General features: G+C 44.4%; 1 protein-coding gene and 1 long non-coding RNA gene across 2 annotated transcripts; one reads left to right on the forward strand and one right to left on the reverse strand.

The window, feature by feature from the left end:
• Window positions 1-63: 63 nt before the first annotated feature.
• Window positions 64-10,990, reverse strand: LOC311122902 (nucleosome-remodeling factor subunit BPTF-like; the record flags this gene model as incomplete). The annotated part of the gene is made up of 3 exons (XM_084197207.1): window positions 10,297-10,990; window positions 4,175-4,997; window positions 64-284 (listed from the first exon to the last, which is right to left on the reverse strand). Coding segments are annotated over exons 1-3 (1,564 nt in total), but the record flags the coding sequence as incomplete, so codon positions are not given.
• A 1,506-nt stretch (window positions 10,991-12,496) lies between these two features.
• On the forward strand, window positions 12,497-14,188 carry LOC311122905. The gene is made up of 3 exons (XR_014612523.1): window positions 12,497-12,539; window positions 13,161-13,369; window positions 14,068-14,188. It is a non-coding gene; the product is annotated as an uncharacterized lncRNA (long non-coding RNA).
• Window positions 14,189-14,349: the final 161 nt, after the last annotated feature.

Below are 14,349 nucleotides of genomic sequence, written 5' to 3' on the forward strand. Positions count from 1 at the left end.
GTCAGATAGATATAGGTTATGTAGAACAAACATGTCCTATCTGAACGTGTCCACATCTCTTACCGTTGGCGGCGGTGAGGAAGCACTTGTTGGCACCGCGGGCCTTGTTGGTGAGCTCCTCGGTGATGTCCATGTGCGTGTGCACCTCGTCCCTGAGCTCCTCCAGCGTGGCGTACAGGTGGGCCTCCCAGTAGCCCTTGTCCAGGCAGTCGATCAGCTCAGCCAGCTGTACCTTGGTGCTATAGTACCAGATGGTCTTGTCCTCCTGCTCGCCGTCCTCCTCACTGGGGTGGAGGGAAGGAGCGAGAGAGGGATGGATGGAGGTGGTGGAGAGAAAAAGAGGAGGGGAGAGAGAGGTAATAGAGAGATGGAGGGGACAGGGTAGGAGAGAATATGAGAGTAGGGAGACGGAGAGGGATAGAATAAGAGAGAAAGAGGATGGAGAAAGAGAGAGAGATCGAGGTCTTTGATTAATTGATGCCATCATCAAATGAAGAGCAGTAGAATGAAGGACATTTTACCACAGACACCTTCTACTGTACATTGTAAGGACATAGTAGTAACAACTATTTAATATAAGTCTCTTCTATCAGTGTCTTCTATGGTGCCAGTTTTCATTAAAGGGCAACTCCGCCACTTTTCAAACTCATATTCATTACCTCCAGCACCATACCGGTGTCTAGATATGTGAAAACGGCATGTTTCTATGATCTGTGGTTACAAAGATAAGAAGAAAGGTTCCAAAAAACTGCTTCTCTGTGACATCAAAGGGTAGGATTAAAAGTAAGAAAAACAGCGATTTTGAAAACCTGCAACGAGTTTCTAGCCAGAGGGAGGGTATTTTATTGCTCCAAGTCACCGTGAATGTCATAGTGTTTGAAAATCTTTTGATTATGTCATCAGGTAGAACGTAGAAATGCTCCGTTTTCACATACACTGTATGTAGACATTGGTATTGTGCTGGAGATAATGAAAATGAGGTTGAAAAATGGTGGAATTGTCCTTTAAGTTAACATTGACTTAGCTGCAATCATGGAAAACATGATTATATGGAAATTAAAGTGTGCTGCGCACACTAGGCATGCATGAGACATAGACAAAATGACAAATTTGACAGCTTTGTGCACAGCAGGGTCGAGGCCTGGGTCTCCGTAGCCTTAGGCTGTATTCCAACAGTCTAGTCAGCATCCTCTCAGGATGCAACCACCCACTCAAGACACACACACACATTCTCTCTCTCTCTCCATGGGGATGGTGAAGATCGATTACACTGCACCCGGTGAAGGCCACTTTCTTGGGTGGCAGCGGCAATGAGACAGTGAAGGCTACCTCCGATCCCTCTGTTCAGGTGTGTTTGTGTGTGCGCGTGCGCGCGTGCGTGTGTACGTGGGTGTGTGTGACACTCTCCTCACAGGTTAAAGGAGTCTGCTACCATACCATCTGTGACTAGTGCTTAATAGCTGGCTTATATGCTATCGCTTACTAATATTTGTGTGTTTACATTGTCATTATCCTTGAAACAAGTGAGGCATTGGCCTTTCTATACCTTACCAGAGAAGCTAAACAAGTAATTTAAGTCGCTCGGGATAAAATCGTCTGCTAAATGACTAAAATGTAAATGTAAACGTTTCAATAAAATCATTAAAAGAGTGCCATCTGTCATGTAAAAAAAGCTCACAGTTTGAACATGAGCATGGGACAATTGCTTGCGCTTCTGCATCAATTTTGATTCCGGGTTATCAGTGTTTCTTAGCTGGATAACGTCAGTGCCTGATTGAAATTGACACTGTACACGTGAATAAATAAGTAATGATCACTTTTAAAATATATTACTGATTGTTTGTCGAGGAAGGCTAGCTAGCTAGTGTCGGGTAACTTTAGCAACAGGTTGGAACAGCAAGAGCTAGCTGTTTATGTGTTAGCATAGCGATTGCAGCATTAGCAGCCTGTTAGCTAGTTGTGAATACTCCTGTGTAGATGGCTGCGCTTGTGCGGATGTCTCTCGGCTCACCCTTGAATCAGCTAGCTAGCATAATAAGCTGTCAGCTGGTCGACATGGCTTCTTCTCAGAGGTGTGCAGTTTTAGCTTGCTTGTATAGCTAAATGAACTAATGTAAAAGCTAGTTTTTAGCCAACGTATAAACAACTCTTTCATCTAGCTTGCTTGCTAGCTAGTTGGCTAACGAATGCTTATTTCATTAATGCAATGTTAGCTAAGCTAATAGAATGATCCTAGCTAGCTAGCCAGCTACATTTGTCAGTGGGAGATTTATTTGCTAAAATTGAGACACCTTTGAGGCTTGTAGCCAGCAAATAGCTATACCTCCTGGAGCCCTACACAAGGCAGGATGGCTGGTCAGCTAAAGATCATCTTTGCATCTACCAACTGGCAGTTCATTTAATACATATCAACATATTTTGTGGTACTAGTCCTAACATGTACTTTATGGTTATGTCAGAGCAATGTACATTATGTCATTGTCCACTGGATTAAAAACCCAAGACATCTCAAAGACCAGGCAAGAAAGTTTGATCTAAATGCTTTGTAAAGCCAGTCCTAAAATCGCTCACTCCGCCAGTCCTAAATCGCTCCATCCTCCATGGCCCTAACCCCTCGATGTTTGCAGATCTGTAGGGTCTGGGCAGGCAGGCTATAAGCAGTGCAATGACGGATCTCACACCTTACAGATCTGCAGAAACAAATGGTTAGGGCCAAGGGGAGGGGTAGGGAGCGATTTGGGACCTGACGCAAGTGTTCCTGAGACTTTCCCAATCACACTGAGTTACTGGATGCTAGCCCACCACCTCAAGCTCAACATTGGCAAGAGAAGCTGCTCTTCCTTCCTGGAAAGGCCTGCGCCAAGACCTCTGTCACAGTTAACAACTCCATTGTGTCCCTTTACCAGACTGTCTAAAACTCCTTCACACTCTCCACTGGCTCCCATCAGCAGTGTGCATCAAATTAAAGTCCCTGTTGCTTACCTATAGGGTAGCAAGGGTAATTAATCCTCCCCAATCTTTGTCAGCAATGCCACACGTAACGTGTCTCATAGAAGCTACATGTCTTCTCCCAAAAAAATGTTTTATCCTGTAGCTGACCTAAGAGCACTGTTGGAGGTGCGACAGGCTGAGATACCCAGACGGTAAACACCAATAATGTTTAGATCAGTGTTTCCCCAAAGGGGTGCACATTTTTGTTTTTGCCTTAGCACTACACACCTGATTGAAATCATCAAAGCTTGATGAATTGATCCTTTGAATTGTGTACAGATCCTTGCGACATGGGGCTGTGCATTATCATGCTGAAACATACACACTATCTGCCATTTGCCCGGTACAGTTGAAACCTGGGAAATAAATCACCCACATGTAAAATGTTGGTCTCATGCTTCATGAGCTGAAATAAAAGATCCCAGACATTTTCCATACGCACAAAAAGCGTATTTCTCTCAAATGTTGTATACAAATTTGTTTATATCCCTGTTAGTGAGCATTTCTCTTTTGCCAAGATAATCCATCCACCTGACAGGTGTGGAATATCAAGAAGCTGATTAAACAGCATGATCATTACACAGGTGCACCTTGTGCTGGGGACAATAACAGGCCACTCTAAAATGTGCAGTTGTGTCACACATCACAATGCCACAGATGTCTCCAGTTTTGAGGGAGCGTGCAATTGGCATGCTGACTGCAGGAATATCCCCCAGAGCTGTTGCCAGATAATTTAATGTTCATTTCTCTACCATAAGCCACCGCCATTTTAGAGAATTTGGCAGTACGTCCAACCGGCCTCACAACCGCAGACCACGTGTAACCACGCTAGCCCAGGACCTCCACATCTGGCATCTTCACCTGCGGGATCGTCTGAGACCAGTCACCCAGACAGCTGATGAAACTGAGGAGTATTTCTGTCTGTAATAAAGCCCTTTTGTGGGGGAAAAATCATTTTGATTGGCTGGGCCCGGCTCCCCAGTGGGTGGGCCTATGCCCTGCCAGGCCCACCCATGGCTGCGCCCCTGCCCAGTCATGTGAAATCAATAGATTAGGGCCTAATGTATTTATTTAAATTGACACATTTTCTTATATGAACTGTAAAATCGTATAAATTATTGCATGTTGCATTTATATTTTTGTTCAGTATAATTTTGGAGTTTGTTTGTTGTTGTCTACTTACACCACGATGCGGCGGTCCAGGAACCAGTACTTGCGGCGGTGGCGGTCATAGCCGATTGGCAGCTGGCGGATGTATGGCCGGCTCTTCTGCGCCTCCGTCACACAGTCCACCACGCCGGGCACCTTGTGCGCCACGCACACCTCACACTGCCACTCGTCCTCGGGTACCTCCACCAGCGGCGGCTTCACGCACTCCAGGTGGTAGACGGCCGAGCACGTCTCGCAGCAGAGGAGGTCCCCGAGCCGGTGGCACACCCTGCAGTGGTCGTCGTACGCCACCACCCCCTCCGACATCAACTCTTCTCTAGCCAGGTTGGTGGCCAGGAACTGGTCCACGAGGAATTGAAGGACCTTAATTTTGCTCTCGAGGGGCTCGTAAGGGTACTCCTCACTCTCCAGTAAAGGGAGCACCTGGCGGTACTCTGGGTCGCTCTCGCAGTAGGCGCGCACCATCTCGGGCCAGGTCATGCCGTCGATGAAGTAGAGCGTGGAGTTGACACTGTCCTTGAGGTCGGCAGGACCGAACGTGGTGTTGGACGTGTCCTCCTCGCGCAGGATGGCCTTGAGCAGGGCAGTGTGGGTCTCAGCCAGCAGGGTGCACTGCTCCTGGCCCGCCAGCGCCGCGCAGAAGTCCTCGAAGCGGAACGGCGAGAGGCGCAGGACCGAGCCGAAGTTGCGCAGCACCTCATAGACGGCTGAGATGTTGAGGAGCTGATTGGCCGGCACCAGCAGGTCCTCCGAGGACTTGGGCAGCTCCAGGGGGGGCACCTCCTTGGCCTCGAAGATGGGCGAGCGGGGCCGGTGCGGGCGTCTGCCCCTCCGGCCTGAGACAGAGAGGGATGGAGAGAGAGGGATATAAATGATGTAAAGAATTAAAATCAATCAAGAGACATAAAATGGGGTCAGGAAAAAATGGTCCTAGACTCTGAGAAACACAACAATATCAAAGTACAAAGCCAAAGCTAGAAACATACTGAATGAGCCAAAGCAGGCAGCACAATTTCCATCAACCATAATGGTTGTCGATGTTTCTGTCAAACAGGCAGGGGCTCTTATTCAACACATTTGAGTGTGCAACTATTTTGTTACTGTTTACTGATAACAGCTCTGTGAATGTGTGCATTACTTTCGTTGTATCAACTTTCAAGTATAGCCTATTGGTTATAATCGACTTGTATTTTTTACCCTTATCCAAAAGGCTTCTTAACAGCTTCTACCCCCAAGCCATAAGACTCCTGAACAGGTAATCATGGCTACCCGAACTATTTGCATTGTCCCCACCACCCCACCCCACCCCCTCTTTTACGCTGCTGCTACTCTGTTTTTTTATCTACGCATAGTCACTTTAACTCTACCCACATGTACATATTACCTCAATTACCTTAACTAACCGGTGCCCCGCACATTGACTCTGTACAGGCACCCCTGTATATAGCCTCCCTACTGTTATTTTTATTTTATTTGTTATTATTTTTTTATTTAACCTTTGCTTAACTAGGTAAGCCAGTTGAGAACAAGTTCTCATTTACAACTGCGACCTGGCCAAGATAAAGCAAAGCAGTGCGATAAAAACAACAACACAGAGTTACATATGGGGTAAACAAAACATATAGTCAAAAATACAAACAGAAAATATATACAGTGAGGGGAAAAAGTATTTGATCCCCTGCTGATTTTGTATGTTTGCCCACTGACAAAGAAATGATCAGTCTATAATTTTTATGGTAGGTTTATTTGAACAGTGAGAGACAGAATAACAACAAAAAAATCCAGAAAAACGCATGTCAAAAATGTTATAAATTGATTTGCATTTTAATGAGGGAAATAAATATTTGACCCCCTCTCAATCAGAAAGATTTCTGGCTCCCAGGTGTCTTTTATACAGGTAACGAGCTGAGACTAGGAGCACACTCTTAAAGGGAGTGCTCCTAATCTCAGCTTGTTACCTGTATAAAAGACACCTGTCCACAGAAGCAATCAATCAATCAGATTCCAAACTCTCCACCATGGCCAAGACCAAAGAGCTCTCCAAGGATGTCAGGGACAAGATTGTAGACCTACACAAGGCTGGAATGGGCTACAAGACCATCGCCAAGCAGCTTGGTGAGAAGGTGACAACAGTTGGTGCGATTATTCGCAAATGGAAGAAACACAAAATAACTGTCAATCTCCCTCGGCCTGGGGCTCCATGCAAGATCTCACCTCGTGGAGTTGCAATGATCATCAGAACGGTGAGGAATCAGCCCAGAACTACACGGGAGGATCTTGTAAATGATCTCAAGGCAGCTGGGACCATAGTCACAAAGAAAACAATTGGTAACACACTACGCCGTGAACGACTGAAATCCTGCAGTGCCCGCAAGGTCCCCCTGCTCAAGAAAGCACATATACAGGCCCGTCTGAAGTTTGCCAATGAACATCTGAATGATTCAGAGGAGAACTGGGTGAAAGTGTTGTGTTCAGATGAGACCAAAATCGAGCTCTTTGGCATCAACTCAACTCGCCGTGTTTGGAGGAGGAGGAATGTTGCCTATGACCCCAAGAACACCATCTCCACCGTCAAACATAGAGGTGAAAACATTATGCTTTGCGGGTGTTTTTCTGCTAAGGGGACAGGACAACTTCACCGCATCAAAGGGACAATGGACGGGGCCATGTACCGTGGGTGAGAACCTCCTTCCCTCAGCCAGGGCATTGAAAATGGGTCGTGGATGGGTATTCCAGCATGACAATGACCCAAAACACACGGCCAAGGCAACAAAGGGGTGGCTCAAGAAGAAGCACATTAAGGTCCTGGAGTGGCCTAGCCAGTCTCCAGACCTTAATCCCATAGAAAATCTGTGGAGGGAGCTGAAGGTTTGAGTTGCCAAATGTTAGCCTCGAAACCTTAATGACTTGGAGAAGATCTGCAAAGAGGAGTGGGACAAAATCCCTCCTGAGATGTGTGCAAACCTGGTGGCCAAGTACAAGAAACGTCTGACCTCTGTGATTGCCAACAAGGGTTTTGCCACCAAGTACTGAGTCATGTTTTGCAGAGGGGTCAAATACTTATTTCCCTCATTAAAATGCAAATCAATTTATACCATTTTTGACATGTGTTTTTCTGGATTTTTTTGTTGTTTTTCTGTCTCTCACTGTTCAAATAAACCTACCATTAAAATTATAGACTGATCATTTCTTTGTCAGTGGGCAAACGTACAAAATCAGCAGGGGATCAAATACTTTTTTCCCTCACAGTGTGTGCGAATGTAGTAAGTTATGGAGGTAAGGCAATAAATAGGCCATAGTGCAAAATAGTTACAATTTCATATTAACACTGGAATGATAGATGTGCAAAAGATGATGTGCAAATAGAGATACTGGGGTGCAAATTAGCAAAATAAATAACAATATGGGATGAGGTAGTTGGGTGGGCTAATTTCAGATGGGCTGTGTACAGGTGCAGTGATCGGTAAGGTGCTCTGACAACTGATGCTTAAAGTTAGTGAGGGAGATAAGAGTCTCCAGCTTCAGAGATTTTTGCAGTTCGTTCCAGTCATTGGCAGCAGAGAACTGGAAGGAATGGCGGCCAAAGGAGGTGTTGGCTTTGGGGATGACCAGTGAGATATACCTGCTGGAGCGCAGACTACGGGTGGGTGTTGCTATGGTGACCAGTGAGCTAAGGTAAGATGGGGATTTGCCTAGCAGTGATTTATAGATGACCTGGAGCCAGTGGGTTTGGCGACGAATATGTAGTGAGGGCCAGCCAACAAGAGCGTACAGGTCACAATTGTGGGTAGTATATGGGGCTTTGGTGACAAAACGGATGGCACTGTGATAGACTACATCCAATTTGCTGAGTAGAGTGTTGGAGGCTATTTTGTAAATGACATCGCCGAAGTCAAGGATCGGTAGGATAGTCAGTTTTACGAGGGCATGTTTGGCAGCATGAGTGAAGGAGGCTTTGTTGCGAAATAGGAAGCCGATTCTAGATCTAACTTTTGATTGGAGATGCTTAATGTGAGTCTGCTTAATACTGCTGCTCTTTAATTATTTTTTACTTATCTATTTTTTACTTAACACTTTTTTCTTAGAACCGCATTGTTGGTTAAGGGCTTGTAAGTAAGCATTTCAATAACATTTGATTTGATGGTGTATATAAAGTCTGAATCTCTTCTATAAACAGTATTTCTCCCTTTGGAAAGAGAGCTTTTGATTTACTCAGTAATTATTAATTTTTTTGTATCAAGTTTTAAAAATTTAAATAAGCCAACCTAGCACCTGGTACTCGACTATTCACTGTGCAGTGGAGAAGTCGGCCTTCCTTCACTCACTCTACCCTGGGCCAAAGTAGGGGTGTTGATCTAGGGTCAGCTCCCTCTGTCCATGTAATCTTATTCATTGTGATCTAACAGGCTAAACTGATCCTAGATCAGTACGTTTTATGAATATGGGCCCTGATCAAGTTCAGAATTTGAAACATAAAGCCAGGGATCCACACCCTCTGATATCAGCTGGAGTAGGTAGGTATAACATATTGTAGTTTTAAATTAATTTCAAACATTAGACAGGGTGTAGGCATAGATGAGGTGACATTAAAAATGACCAACAAGCACCTCTCCCCTGAGCGTGTTCCCCCAGTGAGGGCTCTGTGTACAAAAACCTCTGCCTTCATTCCGCCTGACCCTATGCACAGTCTCTTTGTATGTGTAAGCATGTATTTGTGACTCACTGTGATAAAATGAGTGTGTGTGTGATTATAGGTCATATGAAAAGGCACATAAGCCACAATTCAGCCATATTCACATGGTAAGCGGGCCTATTTGGGGTAGGAGGTTATTTGTGTAATCAGTCACTGGGGTGCAATGGAGAGATAGAATTATGATTCAAGAAATACCATGTGGTCTAGGCTGTACACTTCTGTGCTTATGAGATGTGGGGCAAGGGATAAAACACATTCACATACAGACATTTTAGGATGAATACCATATCAATAAATCTATAACTTTATGGAAGTATAATTCTGCATTGCATTATGAATCAGCAGATCCATTCCAAGTCTACAGGAACATGTGGAATTTTGATATTTTGAAGATTATAGTCACCACCATATGAGATCAGAAAATGTAGAATAATTTATACTAATCTTAGGCATAATCCTGAAAAATACAAAATGGTTCCTTATTATTCCATAAATGGCTTGAAAATTGACTACATGAAGGCCAAACTACATGAATGACATCAATGTCACTTTCACAAATGTTTTGACATTATACAACAACAAAACGACTGACTTTCCAGTTCAACAATTATACAATTCTATAATTTAAAAGAAGGTTGCCTTTGCTCTTGCTCGTTTACATAGATAGGCTTTGCTATGGTTACCGTACAATTTAGTACGTGATATTATAATGAGTTCAGGCTGCAACAGGTGAAATTAGAGCGCCTCTTTTCAAAACAAAGGCCGCGCGATGATGTACTGTCAAGCTGATTTCACCACAATCTCACGAAATATATCTCAACACTTGATATTCTGAAGGAAAAAGAATGGGGGTAAATTACAACTAGTTGATTAAACTGACTATTTATTGTTTACATCTACTACAGTAATTGTATTACAGTATATTAATGCGATGAAGGCAACGCGACAAAGTATCAAAACCGCACGCGCAGTTCTAAAACAAATGGAACAAATCGTATCGTGATATTTTGTAGCCAGATAGTGCAGCATGGCATGCTTGTTTACGCATGTATGTTAAGGGAAATCACTAAATGAATGAATGGAAAGTAGCTAAATGTTTCTCTGGAACTAACGCCTGGCCAAATAATATTTTGCATGCAAAATTGTGCAATTATGCAAATGTGAATTGCACTTGCATTACAATAATCCCCATCGTCAAATGCGTGATCATTTTTGCCGAAAGTTACTGATTTTTCATAACAGAAAACATGCGAGGCGACAGTAGTGTTCACTGTGCGGGAACTAGCAAACGATCACCAGAGCTCCTAAACAAAGGCCTGTTTATGAGTGCAATCTCCATTTTGAACAATGCAGCTTGCTTCCCAAATGTGCTAAATAAAAACTGTAGCACTTTGGCGTGTATTTGGAAAATGCTTCTAAATTGCATTTGCAAGCCGACTTACCTGGAGTGCTGTCGTGCGTGCTATCATGGCTCCGAAAGCTGCTCTCTGTACAGTAGCTACCATCATCCTCATCTGGTAATTCTTCCAGAAAATCGGACTCATTGTCCACGGCCTCCTCTTCGTAGTCTGAGGAGGGATTCTCGTGTAAAAGTTCGTCTTCCTCCGACCTCAAACTAATATTATCCTCTTCCTCGTCGCTATTGTCATCGTAGACCACCTTGCACAGTGGCCGTCTCCCCCTGCTGCCGCGACCACCTCTCGAACCCCTGCCTCTTCCTCTGCCCCGCGATGTCGTCGTTGCTCCAACTTTCCTCCGTCCCCTAGACGAATGGTAGTTTTCTCTCCGATGAATTTCTGTATCGCCGGTATCCACCACCGAACCTCGTCCGCGGCCACGTCCTCGGCCCCTTCCCCTACCACGGCTACCTCTCCCTCTCCCTCTCGAACCACGAACTGGCCCAGGGGAAACCTCCTGCATCTCCGCTGCCTGTTTGGGCGGCCTTCCTCTTCTCCCTCGCATTGTAGCAGATGTATTATTTTTAATTTCGCGACTGGTCCACGCAAACCAGAGAAAACGGGCACCCTCGGAAACACTAACCAACGTTGCAATAGGCTCAATTAGACCCACCAAGCCCCGGGCTCAATTTTTAGTAGAAAGTTCAAATAGAATGGCCGGCGTCCCGCTTTAGGTCGCCTGCAGTCGCCATTTTTCTTCGGATCTCTCCCTCCACTGAAAACAGACAGCAGGCCCTGTATGGAGGTCACGTGACTACTATTCTACAGTAGACGCATTTAGTTCATAAAATCAGTTATCCATGCAAACGTGATGCCCTCACGATTGTTTATTTACGTTCACTTGTCATGCTAATTCATACAAATCAAGAAAATATCGATTTATTACAATGTAACAGCGTTGTCAATTTGCAGCTGACGTCGTCATTCTAGCCAGAATATAAACAAGCATACGTAGTCGGACACAGGGAAGATCAGAATCATGAAACCAAATTGTTGTAAATCAGTTTCAGTTACAGCAAATATGATCACATATTAGGCAGAAGTTCACTATATGTCAACATTTAAATCATGTAGCCATTGGTAGTTGGTTTGTTGTTATTATCAAAGAGACTCCATTTGTAATTTTGCTAATGCAGAGTGAGTTATTCAATAAGCTTATTTTAATGGCAAAAAATACTCATAAAATATTGTGTATTGCATTGGATAATTGTATGCATTTATAAAAATAGGATAGGACATCATTTTTTTCTTCAAACATTGTGTTTACTTATTGATGAACACAGTGGATATTATGAAAGGCGTCATTCAACATTCTGGACCAGAACGAAGAACATCAGAACAGTTCCATCACCACGGAATGATGGTGACATATTTTGAAATTTGACATTTTAGTCATTTAGCAGACGCTCTTATCCAGAGCGACTTACAGTTACAGTTAGAGCGACTTACAGTTACAGTTAGTGAGTGCATACAGTTTTTTCATAACCTACCAATGTAGCAGACGTTTCTTTTTTTCTGTTTTTTTTGTGCGGTTGTTTACTAAATCCCTCTCTTATGATAGGGCCTAGCAACATTATGTTTAATTACAGTCTATGGTTTATGCTCTCAAATGTAGCCTATTTAGATCAGGCCTACTATGTCTAGTGTACTGGTGCATGCTCTCTGTAGTTTGGCTTTGCCAAGGCTTTTCTCTTTAAAGCAAGCACATTGCCTTATAAACTCTAGCAGGCAGCAGTCGAATTATTTCGAGGTTATAGCGACATTTTCAATAAAAGCAGCCAGCACAGTGAATGGTAGTTCAAGACATAGCTAATAGTCTTCAAACTAATAATAAATAGCAAGTTAGAAATGGAATGTGTTAAATGGGGAGTAATTTCATAGTGTTATAACAAGTTGTCGTGGCCGTACCCGCCAAGAATTGGACTGCAAATACATCCTAACAATATCCGAACCACATTAGGAAAATATTCTGAACAACTGCTAATTCCGAACACATTTCGAACCATTCTGAACAATTCCGAACACATTTCGAACCATTCTGAACAATTCCGAACACATTTCGAACCATTCTGAACAGAGGTGGGTCTAGGGGTCACGTGACCCTTTTGCCCCATTTTGACGTGAGGTAAAACTGCAGAAGACTACAAATCAGCGCGCTGAGTGAAAGAGCCAGTACTGCACATAACTTTTTTTAAGACGTACAAAAGAAAAGAACAACAGAAAAATAGGTATGTAAATGCAAATTATATGTATAAGCGACATGTATTTCTGAATTATGTTGATTGACCGATGTAGACTAACTGTCTCGATAAACGTATTCTTATTGTCTGTAACTTATCCGCTGAACGTAGTGGTACAGTACGCGTACAGTAGACAGTAGATACATCAATGCTAAATTGAGTAGTTACTTGGTCTTTGTCAGCGTAACAAAAAAAATAATATCGATATGTACAGGCAAATTATTCCATGGACGTACGATTTGAATGTACATGTTTTTATGTCGGTCCTGGTATTTAAATTGTCGATGTAGACTCGCTGCCCCCCATAGTACAGTCCCCTCTGTGAGATGCAACTTTTCCGCTGACTTTAATTTGACCTCAGAAGTACAAAATATGACTACATTGATGATACTTTGACCAGGTTGTTGAGATAACAAAATTAAGTTGACGTGTTGGAGTACAAGCATATTATTCTATGGAAGTATTAATTTTATAAAATGGTATGGACCTGGTATTACTGTACCATAGCCAGAGCAAACTATCACGACTGTACATCTATGCTAAATTGATTGAGAATGTAATCACAACAGAGAACTTGGTCGTTTAGTCTAACTTAGCTCATGTTTGCAGATATGACCAAGACGGGGAAGCCAGACTCATACTGGAGAGACATCTGCCAAAAGTATGCCCAGGGCAGCTACCAGTTTTCCACAGGCAAAAGGCCCGGTGGTAAGAAATGGAAAAGAGCCCTGGAGTGTATAGATGCTTGCCCGCTGCAGAGCAAGAGTAAGGTGGATCTGTTCGGGAGACACCTAAAATGCTCTTGTGGGTTCCATAAGGTAGGTTATATGATGATTTATTTCATTTAAGTGATGATAAGTTGCTGTAGCATGAAGTCGATTATTTGATGGATCATACCCTATGTGCACAAATTTGGATAAAACTAACAGTGTAGGATCATTGGTGAAATTATTTATTACAAGTAGCATGAGCCTCTTTTGTACTTGAAATCCTGCCTCCCCCCTTCAGTCAGATGCATCAGAGGCAGGTGGAGGCTCCAGGCAGGCAAGAGAAGGCTCCAGTCAGGCAGGTGGAGGCTCCAGGCAGGCAGGAGAAGGCTCCTGTCAGGCAGGAGAAGGCTCCTGTCAGGCAGGAGAAGGCTCCAGTCAGGCAGGAGAAGGCTCCAGTCAGGCAGGAGAAGGCTCCAGTCAGGCAGGAGAAGCCTCCAGTCAGGCAGGTGGAGGCTCCAGTCAGGCAGGAGAAGCCTCCAGTCAGGCAGGTGGAGGCTCCTATGAGGCAGGTGGAGGCTCAAGGCAGGCAGGCGGAGGCACCAGTGCAGACAGAACAGTAAAGTGCTGTCAGTGCAATCAGGTTGTGAAGGCAGAAAAATTCTCCATGCACCTTTCTGACCGCCATGTAGAGGAGACATGTGACACCTGTGGGGCCAAGGTCCAAGGTTCTGTTGGCCTGTTGGAGCATATAGAACAGTTCCATTATTTATCCTGGTTGGCTCAACCTCCATCGCCAACTTCAACAGGTAGCTCCACCACACCATCCCCACGGCCAACACCATCTCCGCGGCTAACGGCCACACCATCTCCGCGGCCCACACCAACTCCGCGGCCCACACCATCTCCAAGGCCCACACCATCTCCAAGGCCCACACCATCTCCACGGCTAACGGCCACGCCATCTCCGTGGACCACACCATCTCCGCGGCCCACACCATCTCCAAGGCCCACACCATCTCCACGGCTAACGGCCACGCCATCTCCAAGGCCCACACCATCTCCAAGGCCCACACCATCTCCAAGGCCCA

Source organism: Coregonus lavaretus (assembly GCF_964263955.1).
Source record: "Coregonus lavaretus genome assembly, contig: HAP1_SCAFFOLD_6423, whole genome shotgun sequence".
NCBI lineage: Eukaryota > Metazoa > Chordata > Actinopteri > Salmoniformes > Salmonidae > Coregonus > Coregonus lavaretus.